The sequence below is a fragment of the Tubulanus polymorphus genome, chromosome 10, assembly GCF_964204645.1.
Source record: "Tubulanus polymorphus chromosome 10, tnTubPoly1.2, whole genome shotgun sequence".
NCBI lineage: Eukaryota > Metazoa > Nemertea > Palaeonemertea > Tubulaniformes > Tubulanidae > Tubulanus > Tubulanus polymorphus.
This window is the reverse complement of record NC_134034.1, coordinates 6,773,985-6,793,989: the sequence shown is the minus strand read 5'-3', so window position 1 is coordinate 6,793,989 and position 20,005 is coordinate 6,773,985. Positions and strand designations below refer to the sequence as shown.

The following is a 20,005-nucleotide window of genomic DNA, read 5'->3' as shown; positions in this document are numbered from 1 at the left end:
GAAATTGTTAGATTGTTGAGCATTTGAAACCACTTCCCAAGTGGGCATGGTGTCCCTGGACCCCTAGTTTTAAGATCCATTTTCATAGGATACCCTTCACAAATTGCAATGAAAAATGGCAAACCATAGGGAAGATACAGGCCAAAACTGACATTATTTGGTACAAAATTTTACAATCTTAAAATTTTCGTTGAATGGTAGAATAACTTAATATTTCCATATTATATTGGTCACTTGGCATATTTTGTTAACACAATCGTAGGCAGAATTGTAGCTGGTGACATGTTCTATGATTATGGTGAGTTTTAAGGTTGTTGTTTCATGGATATGGTCACCAGGGGCATTGAATAGTACAATAACCTAGTATTTCCATATGATATTATTCCGTATGCAAAATTGTAGCTGGTGACATGTTCTATTAATGTAGTGAGTATCAAGATCATTAGTTTCAGTATATGGTCACCACAGTGTCAATGTCACCAAAGCAAAGTAGGGCATGATCTACTGCAAACAAACTGAAAATTTACTGCTTTTTGATGCATTTTCCATGCATTAAATGATGTCTGATGCTAAGCGCTTTCTAGAAAAATTTACTGCATTTAGAAGTATTTCAGGGTTATTATGATGAAATCCTAAGAATGGTGTTACTTTTCGTTGAAAATAATCTACCTCGTCTTGTAACAATGTGCCCTCTTCTACTTTTGGGATTGATAGAGAAGACTGCAAGTGTCCTTTTAAGCCCACTTGGGACTTAAGTCCCAGCGGACTATTGCATTCACTTTTCGTCCGTCGTCCGTAGAAGCGTCCGTCCGTTCATCCCTAGATCCGAATCCAGTTATTCTGGTAAGTTTTGAAGACGCTTCAATATAATGGCTTTATTTTTGGGTTACACGTGTATCTATCCTAGACACATCTTCACCCAAAAATTGGCCCTGTCAGATTCCAGATGACCAACCAGCAGCCATTGTTGTTCGCCAAAATAAGCACTTTTTACACATATTTCAAATTTTCGAGGGAAATTATGAAGACGATTTGATCAATATCGTTCATAAGTATTTGTATTTCCCAAGAGCCCATAAGCATAAGAATGATTGGGTCGATCGGACTTAAGATGGCCGTCCTGTGAATTCTGAGTCCTCTAGCTTCCTACTGGTTTGCCATTTTTCATTAGCCCACTTGGGACTTCAGTCCTAGCAGGCTATTGCATTCACTGTTCATCCGTCGTCCGTCTGTCCATAGACGGAATCCAGTTAGGCCTATTTTGGGAAGTTTTGAAGACGCTTCAAGGTAATTTCTTGATATTTGGTTTATACATGTATCTCCCCTAGACAAATCTTCAGCCCAAAAACTGGCCCTGTCAGATTCAAGATGGCCAACTGGCAGCCATAAATGTTCGCCAAAATCAGCATTTTTTACACATTTTCGAAGTTTTCGTGGGAAATTTTGAAGAAATTTTCATGGGCTTACATGCTTGCAAGCCCATATTGCTATCGCACGGATTGATAACTTGCTTGGGGAGTCGATAACTTTCGTTAGAAACTTTCTTGGGCTCTGATATTTACATACATTTAATGCAGTAATAAAATCAAGGTCCCTTTCTTATATTGGCTATATCGGTTGTCATTTTCATTGTTTTTTTGATTTTGTTTAATCGTTTTTGTTATTTCAGCGGCGCATACCAACCTTGGTTGAGTTTGCGTGATCAGTCTTGAATTATTCATATGTGGCATAGTGATGCCGACAATTCAATTCGTTCATTATTGACACAAGAAAGATTCCCTATAAAACATTTGTTTTTGAAAAATTCTTTTAATTTTCTTTTACTTTCATTGGGTGCTTGCAATAGCGGCCATTTGAAAAATCTCTGTATGAACATTTATATTTATCAGTTTAGATATGTGAAACTTAAAAACCGCTCTTCTGTAAAATAAATTCTGAATTGAATAGGAAGACTGGTTCCCTGTCTCTTCAAAGAGCCAGGAGTAGTAGTCTATAGTGGCAATAAACTTTATCGGATGATCGTAGTAGATTGCCCTTGAAGGAAATGCAACTTATTCTTGCTTAATTCTTTATTATTTTAAAAAGAAAATCGTGGCTCCTATCTCTTTTCGTGTTAGCTTCTTTTCACCTGAAGTCACTCGAATTTTTCTATGACAGCAAAATCATTTCAACACAATCCAATAAGTAATCTAGCAATTATCAACATGATGATAGATTCCGTTAGGACACTACAATATTCAAATTACAACCATCCAAAAGCTTGCACTAACTTGGTCCACGTCTACAATAAAATCATTCCCATCCTCAGTCCCCGGGTATAACATTTCATGTAACGATGTAAGACAACACCGATCTCTTAGTTCTTTAAAAAGCAATCAGTTCAAAGTTCGATTAATTCTACTACAGAAATGCAAAACCACCAAGCAAGCTTTCAGTACAACCATGTTAGCAACCCCTTTTTTAAATTTCTTTCTTGTTATCAATTACCTTGATCGTTCGTGTATATTTGTGTCCCCCAAGGGCCCATCAGCATGAGAAAAATTGGGTCGATCGGACTCAAGAGGGCTGTCCTGTGACCTTTTTTGTGCCCAAATTGTCAATTTGGGCCTGAATTCTGAGTCCTGTAGCTTCCTAATGGATGGCCATATTTACTTCGAATACATTCCCTGGGAAAATACACTATAGCCAAATTGCTTTTGGCTAGGCAGATAACGCCCGAATCGACTTTAGGTAGGGGCGCCGTAACATAGCGCCATCTGGCGAGACGCCATCATCTTTTTGCTTGGCGCTTGTTCTCTAGAGAACGTGTTTCGGCAGTGCTCGTAAATCGGTTAAAATTCTTCGTGTTGGATCGGACATCCGTTCTAATTGATATAAGAAACAGACATAAGAGTGATTGATCTCGGAATAGAAGTCGAACCTCGGGTGAGATCGTTTTAAATCTATGCGCATTTCAACATTTTGCCACCGGTTTCGCGGGAGCGCCGTGCTGTTTTCTTAGCGGCTCCTCCCGCCTTATATATTTAATAATTATCATTCAACGTAATTGATTTCCGTCTCATCATTCACGAAAATTAATAATCTGTACTAAAAATCGTATCAATAATTAACCCTTCATTTCAGCTTATTTTAGGGTTTAACATGTCGGATCACGACGTCTCCAGTTCCCCTAGGGGACCGAGATTTAAACGTTGGGGCAAGGTTGATACACCTTCTAAGACCCCAGCGTCCTCATCGGGCAAGGTTGATACACCTGAATGCCTGGATACTCGGAAACAGGGCAATGATCCGGGACGATCCGTGTCTAGGTCCAGGTCCCGATCGAGATTTAGTCGGTCCGACTCTTCATCTCCTACTAGACGTAGGCACCAGCGCTCTAATAAAAAACGACGTCGTTCACCGTCTGACCCCAGCTCTGGGTCAAGGTCTCGTTCTAGGTCCCGTTCTAGAGTAAGTCGAACCTATTCTCCGTCACCTACCAGGCGTAGGCGCAAGCGTGCTAATAAGCAACAACGTCGTCGCTCACGTTCTAGATCACCGGCTGATAAGCCGTCTGACTCTAGGGACATCAAGAATATGCTAGCGATATTCTCGCAGGAGATCGCTTCCCTTAAGGAACAACTAAAAGGTAAGGAACCCCCGGGCCCCAAGCCTCCATCAGTGCCAACAGGGCTGTCCTGCAACCCAACAGATGGGTTAGTGTTGGATGATGTCAACGATTTTTCTGACGAGGAAAAATCTCGTGATCCAGAAGTACTGGTCTATCCAGGGACGGAGACATGCACAGATCGTGCTCTCCGTCACCATCCACAATGGAAGAGACAGGAGACATTCCATTCAAGGACTTAGTAAAAGAAGTTTTCTCCCGATACAGAGGTACCAAGGCCAAACCTAAACCAACCCAGCCTAGAGGGTCGGCCGCCAAAATCTTCAGTCCATCTGATGACACCGAAGAGTTAGTTTTAGCACCACATTCTGCGTATAGAGAAGAATGGTGTGAGACTTTGGACACGACACTGTGGGGTGGTAAGCGTACAGACAATACTTGGTCTTATCCTCCATTAGAGGCAGGCATGAAGGATTCAAAATTTTTCTCTCCGATGTATCCGCCCATATCGGGGTACAAGACTTATTATTACGCCACACCAGGTGCTGATGATCCCGGATTCAAACCACACTTTGAGTTAGACTCCGATGGGTCAACCACGATAGGACTACCCAAAAAACCACCGCCCAAAAAACCACCGCCCACCTACACTTTACCAAAACAAGCAATGGGAGCGTTGAACCAATTAGCTCGTAGCATTTGTCAAATCGCGTCTTTCCAAGACATTTCACTGGTTGCCATGCACGGCGAGTTAGAAAAAGTAAAGTCTCAACTAGTCCAGGATAATCCGGATCCAGAGACAATGTCCGCACACGTGGCGACCATAGAGAGAATTCTACAGTCTATGGCCAAGGCGTTGTGTCACCAAGTACCTTTGAGTATAAGGATCCAGCCTTTGGGTATAAGGATCCAGGCTAACCTAGCCTTGATCAATAGATATAGCTTGTTGGCCGACTCCAAACTTCCAGAACCGGTGAAAGTAGCTCTATACAGAGCACCGCTGGGCAATTCCTCACGGGTTTTCTCTGGATGCTGCGCATCCGCCGATGCTGAGGCCACCAAGATCAGAGAATCTCGGGCTAAGGCCGGTAGGCAGTCATGGAAGACACCAAAAAAGCCTAGTTATTACGCCGGCCAATCTACTTACAGAAACTCACCGGCAAATCAGCCCGGATACAATCAATCTCAAGTCAACAGCAAATTAAGCTACAAAAAAGCGGGTTGGACAAGCTCCAAGGGAGCTCAAAGCGACAACAATAACAATTTGAACTATGTCAGTTATTCTCAAAGTTCTTACAGTGACAATCCCCAAAGGGGTAGGGCTAGATTACGTAGGGGCTTCAATCGACCCTTTCGTGGCCGCGCCAACACAGGTACCCGTTGAAGATGTCAGGCCAGTCTAGAAAAATTTGGCGACACTTGGGCTACAAAGATCGTTTCCAAAGGATACCGACTGAAATTTGTTCACAAACCGCATCTATCTCATCAGCCGGTGGAAATGAGGCCAAAGTGGGGGCAGGAGTCCCACGTTATGCCAGCGATCAACGAGATGATTTTAAAAAGATCGCTGGAAGAAATCCCTCTAGGATCCCCGGGATGGTATTCACGAATTTTCACCGTCCCAAAATCATCTGGGGGCTTAAGGACGGTAATAGATCTGTCAGCTCTAAATCGTTATTATATCATAGCCCCAAAATTCAAGCTAACAACACCCAAGGAGGTGATTCAGGGGCTGGAGCCAGGCCAATGGGCAGCATCCATAGATCTGAAGGATGCATACCTTCAAGTACCAATACACAGGAACTCAAGAAAGTATTTAAGAGTTCATTGGAGGGGAAGAACATACCAATTTCGGTCTCTGCCCTTCGGCCTGAGTTCAGCCCCTTGGGTCTACACCAAACTTGTCAAAAGGGTTCAGAAACACCTTCAGTCAAAAAGAGTTCGCATTTTCTGTTACCTGGATGATTGGCTGGTTGTGGCAAATTCGAAAGCATAGTGCAAGGAAGCCTTAGACAAGACACTGGCCTTGATCCGTCAATTAGGTTTCATAGTGAATTTAGAGAAGTCCCAGTTGACCCCCTCTCAAAGGATCACGTACCTAGGTATGCACTTCGACCTGACGCAGGCCTTAGTCAGACCAGCACAGGCCAGAGTTCAGAAGCTGAGGGAGGCAGTTCTCGGTCTCCTGACGGGGGCCCCCAGATCGGCTCGGTCCTGGTCCCAGGTTTTGGGCCAGATGAGTTCCATTGCACTCGTAGTTCCGCTCGGTCGTTTACACAGCTGTTCTCTTCAAAGATTCTGGAAGCAAGCTTGGAGATCGGCAGGGGAAGAGTGGGATACCTTATTGACAGTACCACCGGTGAACCTAATCCCCGACCTCGAGTGGTGGACTCTCGCGCAGAACTTGACAAGAGGCACCTCCCTAGCACCATTGAAGGCCCCGATTCATCTATTCACGGATGCCAGCCATCAGGGCTGGGGAGCACATGTAGAAGGTTTTCAGAAAGCCGGGAACTGGTCTCGAGCAGAAGCTCATCTCCACATGAATCACCTGGAACTGTTAGCGGTTCAAAAGGCCTTCAAACACTTCAAAAGGAGGTTAGGGGGTCATCATGTGTGGCTGTCAACGGACAACTCCACAGTAAAGGCTTATTTGCTCAATCAGGGGGGGACCAGGTCCCCAACATTATCCAACTTAGCAGCTCAGATTCTGACCTGGGTCCAGGCTCAAGGGATGATTCTTTCGGTATCCCACCTGGCCGGCAGCCTGAATGTGGTGGCCGACGCTCTAGCCAAGACAAGCCAGTAGCCACCGAGTGGACATTGGCAGTCAGGGTAGCCAATCAAGTCCGGGCCCTGATGGGGAGTCCGAACGTATTCCTCGTAAATACCAATTTTTGAACAAAATTGTAATTTTTCATTGCAATTTGAGATTGGTATTCTTTGGAAAGGGATCGTTTGTACCTGAGATTAGGTATATTTGATCAGGCAATTATGATGCAATCGGCAGCCATCTTGGTGTCATCAGTAATCATTCGTAGGTGGAAAAAAGTTTTTCCACCGAAGTACTTTCCACTGAAATTTGTTGTTGCTATTCTATGTAAAGGGATCTTCAATACCGGAGAGAGGTATTTTTGATCAGCCAATTATCACGCGATTGTCGGCTATCTTGGTGTCATCAGTACTCATTTATAGGTAGAAAAAAGTTTTACATATTATATTGATACCTAAGCATAATTTGGTGTCCCTGGACCCCTAGTTCCATATTATATTGGTACCTAGACGTATTTTGTAACCACAATCAATTGCAAAGTTGTAGCTTATGATTTTTATGCTCTGGCTCAACTTAAGTTGAGAGGGGGCATATAGATTTACCTTCGTCTCAATACGCCGCTGCCGCCGCAAGTGATTTTAACAGCCTAGAGGTCGCAATTGTTATTACCGATTGTTTTCGAACTTGGTTCACAAGTTGGATGTCACTTGGGCCAGAACCCTTTTTAAAATTGGTCCGATTCGATTCAATTTATGGCCACCAGGGGACGACATGAAAAACGACGTTAACAGCCTAGAGGCCACAATTGTTGACGGAATCATTTCAAACTTGGTACACAAGTAGGATATTGCTTGGGCCAGAAGCCGATTTAATATTGGGTTGATTTAATTCAAATTATTGCCACCAGGGGCCGATATGAAAAACGACGTTAACAGCCTAGAGGCGGCAATTGTTGACTGATTTATTTCAAACTTGGTACACAAGTAGGGTATCACTTGGGCCAAACCCTATTTAAGATTTCTTGGAAACTGCAAATGATTCAACTGCCAGGGTTTGTCGTGACCGGACGTGAAAAGCAGTGAATTTTATAGAATGGCAGTAAAATTGGGAAAGAGGGGAGTGAATCTGTTCAGTTTACAAAAATTAATTGTTTAACAAACTTCGTACACTGTGTATAGAAATCGTCACACCATGAACATGGAGAGTGTCTATTTGAGTCACTGGGGAAAACCAACTATCATGTATATTCATGAATCATCATGCAGATGTGTGGGATGGAGATCGTATCAATGAAGACAAATTTTCATGAAAACGTCTGGATTCAATCGAGGGGGACATCTTAGGCTTTTTTTGATTACTTGGTGCACAGATTCTCTGAAATTCTGCCAAAAAATTCATGCCGAAGACAGACCTGCTTACCCCACCGAATTTCCGTATTTGCTAAGGATTTTAATAGCTAAATACGGAAGTACGGATGCTCCGTAAAAACTGCGGTTATTCATCCGTTCTTTTCAAAATACAGATTTGTTTTATCTTCCTGTATGAAAATACGGCTGAAGTATATCACATCTGTGAATACGGTTATGAACTTTCAAAAACGGGAGTACAGGTTCATTTGCTTCTACTGCTCGTAAATCAGGTCAGAGTATTGATTATATGGCAGTGGTGTATGTATGTGCGTCTACTTATGTGTATGATCAATATAATCTCTTTACACACGCTATACACACAGTCACTCATGACAGCATACCAATGCTCACATAGGCGCGCGCGTTATGATTATGTTTTCATACCGTGTTTGTATGAAAAGTTTTTAAAATGAATAAACTTTCAATGAACATTTTATCGTGTCCTGAAAAATACCAAGTAGTAGACACGTATGAATAAATGTCGAGATAAATATTACTTCAGCTGGTAAAACCTGGGGTTAAAGACTCATTGACTTAACTGTGGTTTTTACCGTATTTTGTGTGGCCAGGCTTTTTTATTTTGAAGGTAGGTTTAATGTGAGAAGGTGAAATAAAAATGAAAATGAAATTGTTTTTTGTATTTTCTTTTTAAAAGATTATTTTCCTGACTTTATAATAGATATTTTCATCCTTGGGGAAAACCCACTACTCAACCTTTCATCACAGTGGCAGCACCTGCCTGATACCTTTTCCAAAATACTAAGTAGATTCACTCCTGGGAAAAGATTGGTATTGCTAAATTACATGCCATATTTTGAACATACTGTCTGTTAATTAAGAACACTTGAGGTTTTTATCCTTCTGATCCTCAGATTTTGGTTCTCATTGACCGGAGGAACAATGAAAAATTTAAAAAGTAAAGAATATTCAATTTTATTTTTTGATTAATTCTGTTTTCTGATACTACTGATACTCTAAAGGAAAAAGACGAATATTCATTAAAGCTACTGATGTGAGCTTATTTTTATCGAGATAAATATGCAATACTACTGATGTTGAAATTTTGGGGTAAGCAGGTCTGCTAAGATAGGTATGCGTTTCTATTGATAATTTGAGAAAGACATTTTCTTCTTGATATTCCGTCATTATTTTCAATGTAATTGTCTGTAAAAAGTCAATTTTCTCCCATCATTTGAATTCAATCAAATAGTTCTCACTATTTTTCATTTGTTCTTCTTAAATCTACAGTACCAATGTTTGATTTTGATGCTGATACACTCATATAGATTTAGGAAAGTCCATATTAAGAATTTCGTTTCTTGATATTTTCTGTCCTTATTTTCAATCTTATTGTCTGTACAAAGTCACTTCTCCCATCATTTGAATTCAATCGAATAGTTCTCACTATTTTTCATTTGTTCTGCTTATAATCTTTATCTAGAGTACCAATGTTTAATTTTGTTGCTGATTAAAATTAAACATACTCATGTAAATTTAGGAAAGTCCACATTAAGAATTTCGTTTCTTGTTGCACTTTGTTCTCTAACATCATTCTTATAGAACTAATTGTGGCTTGATATTTTTAATGCATTTACCACAAACCCTGTAACTTCACGTGGCGGTGAATTTCAGGCCGGGGGGCATTCGAGGCTTTGCCTCATTTTAGTGCTATTATGGTGGGTATATGGTCACCAGTGGACATTGAAATGTACAACTACTTAGTATTTTCATATTTTATTGGTACCTAGGCATATTTTGTTATCGCAATCGTTTGCAAAGTTGTAGCTCATGAAATGTTCTATGATTTTGGTGAGTTTCGAGGTCATTGGTTTTTGTATATGGTCACCAGGGGCATTGAATAGTAAAGTAAATTAGGTTTTCCAAATTATATTGATACTTAGGCATATTTTGTTACCACAATATATTTATAAAAGTAAAATTGTAGCTCTTGACGTATTCTATGATTTCTGTGAGTTTCAAGGTCATTGGATCTTGTGTATGGTCACCTGGGGGCGTTGAATATTGAAATTTTGAACATTGAGCATTTGAAACCACTTCCCAAGTGTGCATGGTCTCCATCGACCCCTAGTTTACATTTTGGTTTGCTAGAGACTACTGAAAGTGCCCTTTCTTGTTCCTTTGTTTGGAATTGATGGATGACTGAATGTGCCCATTTGTTTAAGATTATCTGCCTAGTTTTGTTAAAATGTGCCCTATTCTAATTTTGGGATTGATATAGGGATGACTATATGTGCCCATTTCTACTTTTTGGTTTGCTAGAGACAACTTAAAGTGTCCTTGTTTCTTTTTTTGGAATTGATGGATGACTGATTAATGCCCTTTTGGTTTAAGATTATCTGCACATCTGCTGTTCTACTGTCTGAATCTGCGCCTTGGCATATTTGCAGACAATAATCTCAATAGTCCTTTATCACAAACAAGCGGAAAAATGCCATGTTATGATATGCCAATGGATTTTGTAGAGGCTCTTTCTGATTAGGGCAAAAAGGGGTGGGTTCGAAGCTAGCAATGCAGGTTGGGCAAGATCACCATCTTCTGAGAGATGTGTTGGAAAGGGCAAGTTTGCTTATCTTGTAAAACATTTATACTTGATTACCGTATTTTCCGGTGTACAAGTCGACCCGGTGTATAAGTCGAGGTCAAATTTTCAGTTTAAAAAGTTGTGCTAGGTCTATAGTCGGTGTATAAGTCGAGTCGCTTCTTCATGTGTTTACATATGTCAAATTGAAAACAGTGCCGATGTCATTCTCAAAGTAGTTGAGAGTCTTTACCACTGTTTGCTTTATTAAATCATTGGGATCTGTTTCTAATATTAAATTACCGGATTAGTGCTCATTGTTTGTATCCACGTGTTGAATGTGTAGTGTATACGTTGAATGCCGCGCGCCTGTAGTCTAGTATTAGACTGACTGTGTATTGATTATTGGCACGCTGCCACAGCATCGCGGCTTATATAAACACTGTACAATGAATATACGCGGTTTTCTTTCTCTTTTGATTTTTAACATTAGTTAATTATGAAACATTTCCAAACTATAAGAAACTTTTTTTATCAACATCCTAAATTCTAATTGGTATATGAGTGTAGCCTAACATAAATTAATATCCCATTTCATCATGGCGACCTTGAACTCTAAACAACGTCAGTTTAAAACGATATCGAAAGTGTAGCAGTTGTATAAGTCGACCTACGTTTTTTGGACATGATTTTTGGTCTCAAAAACTCAACTTATACACCGGAAAATACGGTACTTAAGCTTCTTTAACCCCTAGCCTTCCATGGGGCCTTGTTCTTTTTAACAAATTGTCTGGAACTTCCAATTTTCTCAATGTCCATGGAGCTCCTGTAGGTAATTTTTATCTTGTTTATCTTTGCTACAGAGAATTTTGTCATCATCAGATCCATCAGATTCACAAGAAGATAGAAGACAATCGCCATGAAATAAAACAAGTCAGTTATTTGACACCTATTGGCAAAGATGCATATCAATGGCCTGTCGGTATGGTTCCTTTCATATATCCTACCATATGTAATATGAAAAATAATTTTGACCTGGTTTCACTTATCGACAATTACTTTCCCAGGTGTAGTTATGACTATTACCTCAAGATTCTTCTTTTCTTCATTGAATGCCATTAAGTATAATATTTATAGATATCGATGTTCCTCATAAACCAACCCAGCGTTATGATGTCATACGTTGGGAATATTTCACTGAAAAAAGCATATACTTGAAATCCGACCAAGAAACGGAATCTGCACTTATCGGTAAGCTCAACATTAGTATATTCTATCAAAAACATATAGAAATATATGAACATATGCATCTTTGCTCAGGTTAAAGAATTTTTATACCCCCACGACAAAGGGTTGCCAGGTATCTTGTAGTTAGCTTGCCCGTGCATAGACTCCTGCACTTGTCACTCTGCTGTCTGTACCCACCCCCTCTGACGATCCATGTTGACCTTGCCAATGCCCAAGCAATCATTTTAGCCCACTTGGTACTTTAGTCCCAGGGGGCTATTGTGTTAACTTTTCATCCATCTGTCCGTTCATCCGTTTGTCTGTCCGTATATGGAATCCAGTTGTTTTGGGAAGTTTTCAAGACGATTTAATGGATTGTCTTGATCTTTGGTTTATACATGGTTTATACATGTATCTACCCTAGATACATATTCTCCCCGAAAACTGGCCAGTTCAGAATCAGAATGGTCGACTGAAAACCATTGTTGTTAGCCAAAATCGGCACTTTCTACATATTTGTGAAGTTTTCAAGGGAAATTTTGGAAAAGCTTTGATCTTGATCTTTCTCATATGCTTGTATTCCCACACAGTGCATTAGCATGAGAAAATTTGGGTCAATTAAATACAAGATGGCCGTCACGAGACCTTTCCTTTTTTGTGCCCAAAAAGGTCCTTGAAATTCTTGATGCTTTGAAAAGAGCTCTAAAAATATATCAGACAGATTCTTTGATCAGTTAAGCGCAACACAATCAGCAGCCATCTTAGTGTCATTAGTCCTCATTTGTACTTAGAAAAATGTTTTTGAAGAATATATCGACAGGTTTTGACTTATACTCTTGATATTTGATCAATAGTATCACTGTCGTATTATTCATCTCCTCTTGTAGAAAAGAGGTTTTTCTTAACCAGTTGGGGGGAGTTGAATATTGACTTATATACAATTTGCCTACCGTAAAAACCGGCATATAAGTCTATGCGGCGTATATGTCGAGATGGTTTTTTAGGCCTACACTACCATACAGTGATATAGTAGCACGAGTCACACGCTTTATATAGTGTTATGTATGAAGCACTGCTCTGAGCGCGCATATATGAATGTATCATTCAAGTGAAGCTGTGTTGAAATGAAAGAACTTTTTTTTAACATAATAACATAATTTATCGTGAACTATTATTCGAACTATTATAGCAGTGAGAAGACGGGCACAGTCTTATTTGTTTCATAGAACTTGTAATAAAACTTCATTGATCAATATTGTGACCTGAAAATACTAAGTAGAAAACTGTACTCGGCTTATAAGTTGAGGTCAATATTTTAGTGGTAAAATTATGGATTAAAAACTCGACTTATACGCCGGTTTTTACGGTATTTATATTGGTACCTATGGATGTTTTATGACCACAATCGATTGCAAAGTTGTAGCTTATGACATGATGTAACAATGCGTTAATCTTTAAGGTCATTGGTTTTTTGTCCCCGCGCGGTGTAGGGCACGGGCGGGGGACTTAGTATCCGCCTCCGTCCGTCCATTTATTCAGAAAAATCGTTCTGTTTTTGTTTTCATTATTCAGCAAAAGCCCTAACAGTTCATGCAAAAAACACCACAGTCGCTTTAGATTACCCTTAAAGTATTTCCGTCGAGTACTGTACCCTTTCCTATGGTTTTTGCCAATATTTTCTAAATTTGGATGGATTGCCAATGGTTTTTCTATACGACTCCGCCCTGCGGTATTGTATTTAGCCACCGGCGAAATCCGCCATCTTTTTTCTTGGCGTTCTTGCTTATGAATGTGTTGGATTTTTTCGCCAAAGAATAAAGGGATTTAGGAAGTTAAGGGAGTTGTCACTCTCGTAACGGTGAGTCCGTTCGGTTTGGGGGCTATCCCTTGTTTCTTTTTTCCCGAGATAATTTAACTAATTTGATTTAATATAATTTTGATTTAATTCATTATTCCTGAACGATTGATTGAATAATTATGCCGCCCCCTCCTAAAGGTCAACGTCGTGGTGGGGAAGGATGTTGACATTTATTCGATGCCTGGGACGACCACGTTTCGTGTGCGTCGTGTAGGCGCAAATCTGCTCCAGAGGTAATCCTTGCAAGACCTAATAATAATGACAATAATAATATGTGTCTTATTTAGACATTAACATTTTCGGTATTATTACCCCGGCCAATTTTATACTCTTACATGTATCAGTCATCTCTCCTTGGGGAGAAGTAACAGAGCTGCTAACAAGCGCTCAGGAGTCATCAGGCCAGGTACCCATTTTCTCCTGGGTGGAGAGAGGCTATGAGGATAAGTGCCTTGCCCGAGGACACTACAGAGCCAAACTCTCTAACCACTCGGCCACACAGCTCCGACTTCGGAGGTTCGGTCAGAGGACCTTTGGATTCGGGCCGATAAGGCTCAGAAACTGAAAGATCGTTGTCGCATTAATAGTAGAGATTTGTCGGTTTCGGCCGACGTCCCCACTGACGTCTCTTATTCGATTTCAAATCATATGGCGGAGCAGTCGCCGGCTGTACTTGCACGGTTGGGTTCCCAACTCCATTCACCAGGGAGGAACGCTAGTTCTGCGGCACCGGTCTCCGGTGAATGACCGGTCAATCACTGGTTCAGACTACAGGATCTGAACCAAGCACGCGGCCGAGGTAGTCAAGATACCGGCACTGGTCCGGTCGGTACCAGTCCAGTTCGGGCACCGGTCTGGTCCAGATGTCACCCGGTTCTGAACTTCCTGTTCGGTCATTGGCATGCAGTTCGTCGGATTCTGACGTTCGTCGCTCTGGGGATAGAGCTCGCTCTTACACCAGGTCCAGGCACCGTGAACGTAATAAACGCGCAAGTTCTCCTAGCAGATCAAGGATAGATCACGAGAGGAATTATGATCGTTATTGCAGAAAGTTTCGCCGGCAGTCGCCTCATCATTCGTCGACGTCAGTTAGCGAAGAAGGTAGTTCTATTAGCAGGTCTCGATCCCATTCGAGGGACCGTCACCGAAGTCGTCATGATCGTCAGGATATTGGAAAATTCCTGACTCAGTAGGATTTCTGTGTATTCGAAGAAAAAATTTTAAACTTGTTATCATCGTCGCAACAAGTTGTTACTGCAACTTCTACAACAGGTTAGCCTATTCCTGATTGTCCGGTCAGAAGTTCGCAAGCCCACTCAGTTATTCGGAATTCGAAATGACTCTGAATTCCTGGATGCTGGGGTAGGGTCTGATTTCAATGAGGATCTGGTCCCAGAAGTGGAAATTCCTTCTTGTGTCGTTCCTGCCGCAAGCATTTTTGGGTTGCCCCATTCAATGGGGACTTCCCTGGTTCACAACGTATCTTTGTCCCGTTCAGTTTAATCCGAACCCGCAGGGACATGCTATTTAGAGCAATGATTAGTGATTTTTAGGCCAGCCGTAGGCTGAGCCTATTATTATACAAATGGAGCGAATTTAAATGACATGGTTTCCAAAGCAAAGGCTCTTTTACTGTCCAACTGAGCATATATTCATACAAATCATAGATTAAAGCATTATCCATTCTCCAAACTCTATGTAGCTGAATTTTGAAAGAGGGTCTCGTTAAAATTTATATGAGCTTTTTCACGAATATCTGATCGTAAAAATATTGGTTTTGAAAAGCCAATCAGAAAGCAAAGACTCCTCTATGATTGGCTTAGCCGCAGAAATCAGCAGGTGTTCACGTGAACCCGCGGTAATGTCTACCGTTTTACTTCTGGGTTTTATTTTAAGATCTAAAATTGTATTTCAAGATCGATTTCTGTGAAAGCTTTAGTTGATTTGGTTTTTCGGAGGAATATTTTTATTAGCAGCACTACAGAAAATATCATTGACCATTGTGCAAAGTCCGGGAAAAATAGCTTTTTCTTAAATCGGGATAGATGACCTTTATATCCTAATTAGCCATGTGCTGAAACTACAAATTCAATCAAATTTCATTCCGTAAAAAAAAATCAAATTCAATTCAATTTTACTTTATTGAACAAATAAAAACAACAAATCCAAGTCAATTTTGTTTTCAGCAAATTCCAGAAAATTAATTCTATTCCGCATTAAAATCAATAAGATCAAGGGAAAAGATTTATCTGAGGTATTTGTTCCTGCCAGATCCAGTCGCTGTCTGTGCTACTTTTGTATTCTACAATTGTATTAAGTAAATTATTAGGTATTGACTCTGAGCTGGGAGTGTATTTTGACAGATTTAACCCACAGAATGCATCATCATCAATTGCCATTTTATGAAAAGCTGACTGGCTGGCCATAGTGCCCTTGGGGCTCTTGTTTTGTAAAACACGGGGAAACTCGTGCTAAGCCCACAGCAGCTCCTCTGGTCGGTGGGTCAATGGAAGCTTATCACCCTCCGGACTCTGATCTTAATGTTTTACGTGAATTATCAGCGGTTTCAAGAGAATGGGCTAATGCCTATTTCAACCTGACTTGAGAGCATTCCGGGTGGTCTAGCTCAGTCAGTTTTAGTAGTACATACCTGATAAAAGTCGTATTAGGACCAGAAGGGACAGGCAGTCGACCTAAAATATCGTTTTTTAATCCTCTTTAAACTGTATTGAAGGATATCCAAAAAGTCTGCATTGAGAGGGGTTCCTGAGAGAAAAGAGACTCCATGATTTGAAAGTTTTACAATATATTTATAAAAGTTTAAAAATCATGATTTAGGTCGACTGCCTGTCCTTTCTGGTCCCATTAAGACCTTTATCAGGTATGTACTACCAAAAATTAGCGAGCTAGGCCACCCGGAATGCTCTCAAGTCAGGTTGAAATAGACATTAGATTAGATACGCAATTATGGGGTGAATGTCGCCCTGGAACATTTTCGTTTTCCCCTCCAGAACAGGGTACGAATTCTGGAAAATATTCTAGTTCAACCAATCCCCTAGCCTATAGGCGCATTTCACTCGATGTATTATGCAACTCCAGGTGCTGTGGATCATAGTCATAGCTGCCTGGATGCTGATTATACTTTGATCAGCCCCGATACTGGTTCAGCGCAGTCGGGTATTCGTTTGCCTAAGTTCGGTTTGGTGGTCATGACGTCAATCCTGGACAATCTTACCAGGGTTGGCTCGTTCCAGGATATGGCACTGAAGGTGTTGACAGGCGAGCTTTGCTAAACTCTCGCCGCCGTCCATGGGGGCTCCGACCCAGAGTCAGTTGCCCTAAAACTAGAGGGAATGGACCGGATTATCCAATCTTTAGCTCGGTCAGTTTCACATGTCATTCCGTTGTCGTTTCGGGGTCAGGCTAATCTTGTTTTAGCCTTCCGTCAGTCAGTTATGGACTCCAGTTCCAAAGCTCGTTTACCTGATATGGTGTCCAATTCTTTACTGAGAGCTCCATTGGTGACGTCTTCGCATCTTTTCTCCGGTTGGTGCGGTCCAGACCGAGCCCACCATCCAAACCCCGTGGAAAAAGTGTTCTGGTCCGGCACCAGTGGCGCAAGGTTCGGCACGGACTCAAACAGGGCCAACTCAAACTTCAGAGCTTTCTCAGGCGGCTTCAGATGCCGGTTGGAGAACTAGCGCACAGCTCCAACAATAGCATCAAGCCTCATCCGGTCATAACAGTTCCGGTTCGTATCAGGGCACAGGGAAGGCCCCGAAAAGTGGCTCTTTCAGAAAAACTGGAAATGAATTCTCGGGACCAGTGGATGGTTGTCAGCAACAGGTAGCCACCCACTGGTCCAACCTTTTTGGAGATGGTTGGCCCTCCCGGGTCGTCTCACGTGGCTACCGTCTCCGTTTCCTTAAGCGACCGCGCCTGACGAGGTCACCTCCCGACATGCGGCCAAAACCAGGTCAGGAGGCCTTAATCTTTCCGGCTCTTGGGGAATTGGCCGAGAAGGGAGCGATAGAACCAGTTTGCAACAAAACTTCTCCCGGCTGGTTTTCTCGAATATTCATGGTACCAAAGGCCACAGGGGGTCAATGGATGTTGATAGATCTGTCATCCCTCAATCGGCACCTAGACTTCCCAAGGTTCCGGATGACCAAACCCAAGGACGTGATTCAAGGGGCTCCGTCCGGGTCAATGGGCAGCTTCATTGGACCTGAAAGATGCTTATTTTCAGGTTCCAATTCACCCAAAATCTCGGCGATTTCTCAGGATAAAGTGGAAAGGCTGCCAGTTCCAGTTCAGGTCTGTTCCATTTGGCGTCAGTACAGCCCCGTGGGTTTTGACTAAGTTGGTCAAGGCCGTTCAGTAGGTACTTCAGTCCAGGGGTGTTTGACTGTTCGTTTACCTCGACGACTGGTTAATAGTCGCAAACTCGGCTCAAGAATGTCCGGCGGCAATGACCTCAGTCTTGGACTTAGTCCATCAGCTAGGGTTCTGCGTAAACAGGGAAAAATCTCAGTTGACGCAGGCCCAACAGTTCACTTATCTCAGCATGGACTTCGATCTCCGAATCGGCAAAGTTTTTCCGTCCATGGCTCAAGTAGCCAAACTTCAAGAAGCTGTAGCGGGAGTGTCCACAACCCCGAGAATAGCTTGTTACTGGTCACTGATAATAGCTCATTACCGGTCACGGCTTCTAGGCTCCATCAGCTCAATGGGTCTGGTGGTGCCCTTAGGCCACCTCAGAAGCAGGCGCTTGCAACAATAATGGAAAGTCTTCTGGTCTCAGTCGAAGGGCAACCGGGAGACCTTGATTCCTGTACCTCCAACTGATCTAAGTCCAGATCTTTGGGAGGTGGTCTCGCTACATAAATTTCCTGAAAATGCTCGTCGTGTGGAACGCTCTGAAGTTCTTTCACAGGAGAGTGGAGGGCCATTATATTTGGTTAGCCACGGACCATTCAACTGTGAGGGCTTACCTTCAGAATCAAGGGGGCACTCACTCAGAAACCCTCACAGATCTGTCAGCCAAAATTCTTCTTTGGTGCCAGGCAAAGTGAGTTTCCCTGACTGTGGCACATTTAGCCGGGAAAAGGAACGTGATGGCCGATGCTCTTTCTCGTCGAGGTTAGGCTATTGCGACAGAATGGGTTCTCCACCAAGAAATAGCCAATTGGGTTTGAGACATGTTCGGCAATCCGCTGCTTGATCTGTTTGCCACCTGGTTCAATCGGAGGTGTCCACTGTTTGTTTCCCCGTTTCCAGATGCAGAAGCGTAGGGTTGACACCTTCTCTCTGGATTGGTCGGGGATGCATGCGTATGCGTTCCCACCCACACCAGTCCTCCCCCGCTTGCTGGATCAAATGGACCATCCTTGTGCTAGGCTAATCTAGCAAAAACCATAGGAAAGGGTACAGTACTCAACGGAAATATTACACTTTTTGGAACTAAAATTTGTGTTTCCGAGCAGCTTACCCTTTCCTATGGTGGGAATCCCACCCACCTGCCCCGCATAGCTGCATTCTTGGGTCTGCTATGGCATAAAAAGATGGCGGATTTCGTCGGTGTCTAAATGCAATACCACAGGGCCGGGTCGTATAGAAAAACCATTGGCGATCAATCCAAATTTAGAAAATATTGGCAAAACCATAGGAAAGGGTAAGTACCACTCGGAAATACAAATTTTAGTTCCAAAAACTGTAATTTTACATCGTTGATACACACCTTGTGTAGTCGAAAGTGCCGAAGATTGTTGTATTAAATGGGTTCCAAATCTTGATTGATATGAATATCTTAGCTGCGACATGATGGAAAACATCAGAATAAACTGGTTTCGTCTTTTTAACAGAATCGCATTATACAAATAGCCTAGGCTCAATCGTTCGGCAGAAAAATGAAATTCATTTTCAGCGTAAATGAAAATCGTACTAACACGAATTGACCTTATGTCTGTGGTCCTCCCAATCAACATTGTCATAGAACATTCGCCGGTAGATGTAATACATTAACCACTTAATACCTACCACAGTATAATCTACCAATGCTTCAAGGTCCATGGGCCTCTTGTTCCCTTTTTAGCCCTATGACCTTTTTAGTGCCCAAAATGTCAATTTTGGCCCAAATTCTGAGTCCTGTAGCTTCCTACTGGTTTGCCATTTCTCATTGCAATCGCTGATGGGTATTCTTTGGAAAGGGATGTTTTATACGTGAGACAGGTAATTGGCGGCCATCTTGGTGTCATTAGTACTCATTCGTTGGTGGGAAAAAGTTTTTCCACATAGTATTGATACCTAAGCATATTTTGTTACAACAATGAATTAGAAAGTTGTAGCTTACAACTTTTCTATGATTGTGGTGAGTTTCAAGTTCATTTGATCGGGGTCAAGCTGTGGTCGTTAATTAATCCAGCGTTCTAAACAGGTTTAAAAAACTCAAATTGTTGATTGTCTGGCACGTTTGTTCTGTACTTTGGATACAAAAGTGTAAACAATCAAGCTCCTTGTCATAGTTTACATCTTTGCTGGCCAACAGATATCCATAGAGTTTTTTCAGTGAATCTAAAGCTTCAGATGTGCT

The 20,005-nt window shown here is 41.8% G+C and overlaps 1 protein-coding gene across 1 annotated transcript in view; it reads left to right on the top strand.

Annotated features, from left to right (window-relative positions):
* LOC141912037 (chondroitin sulfate synthase 2-like) overlaps positions 1-20,005 on the top strand; it is a 43,898-nt gene that overhangs the window by 22,203 nt on the left and 1,690 nt on the right. Inside the window, exons 5-6 of the mRNA XM_074803207.1 lie at positions 11,192-11,310; positions 11,466-11,579. Of these exons, the coding sequence (XP_074659308.1) occupies positions 11,192-11,310; positions 11,466-11,579 (233 nt within the window). The remainder of the gene's footprint in view (positions 1-11,191; positions 11,311-11,465; positions 11,580-20,005) is intronic.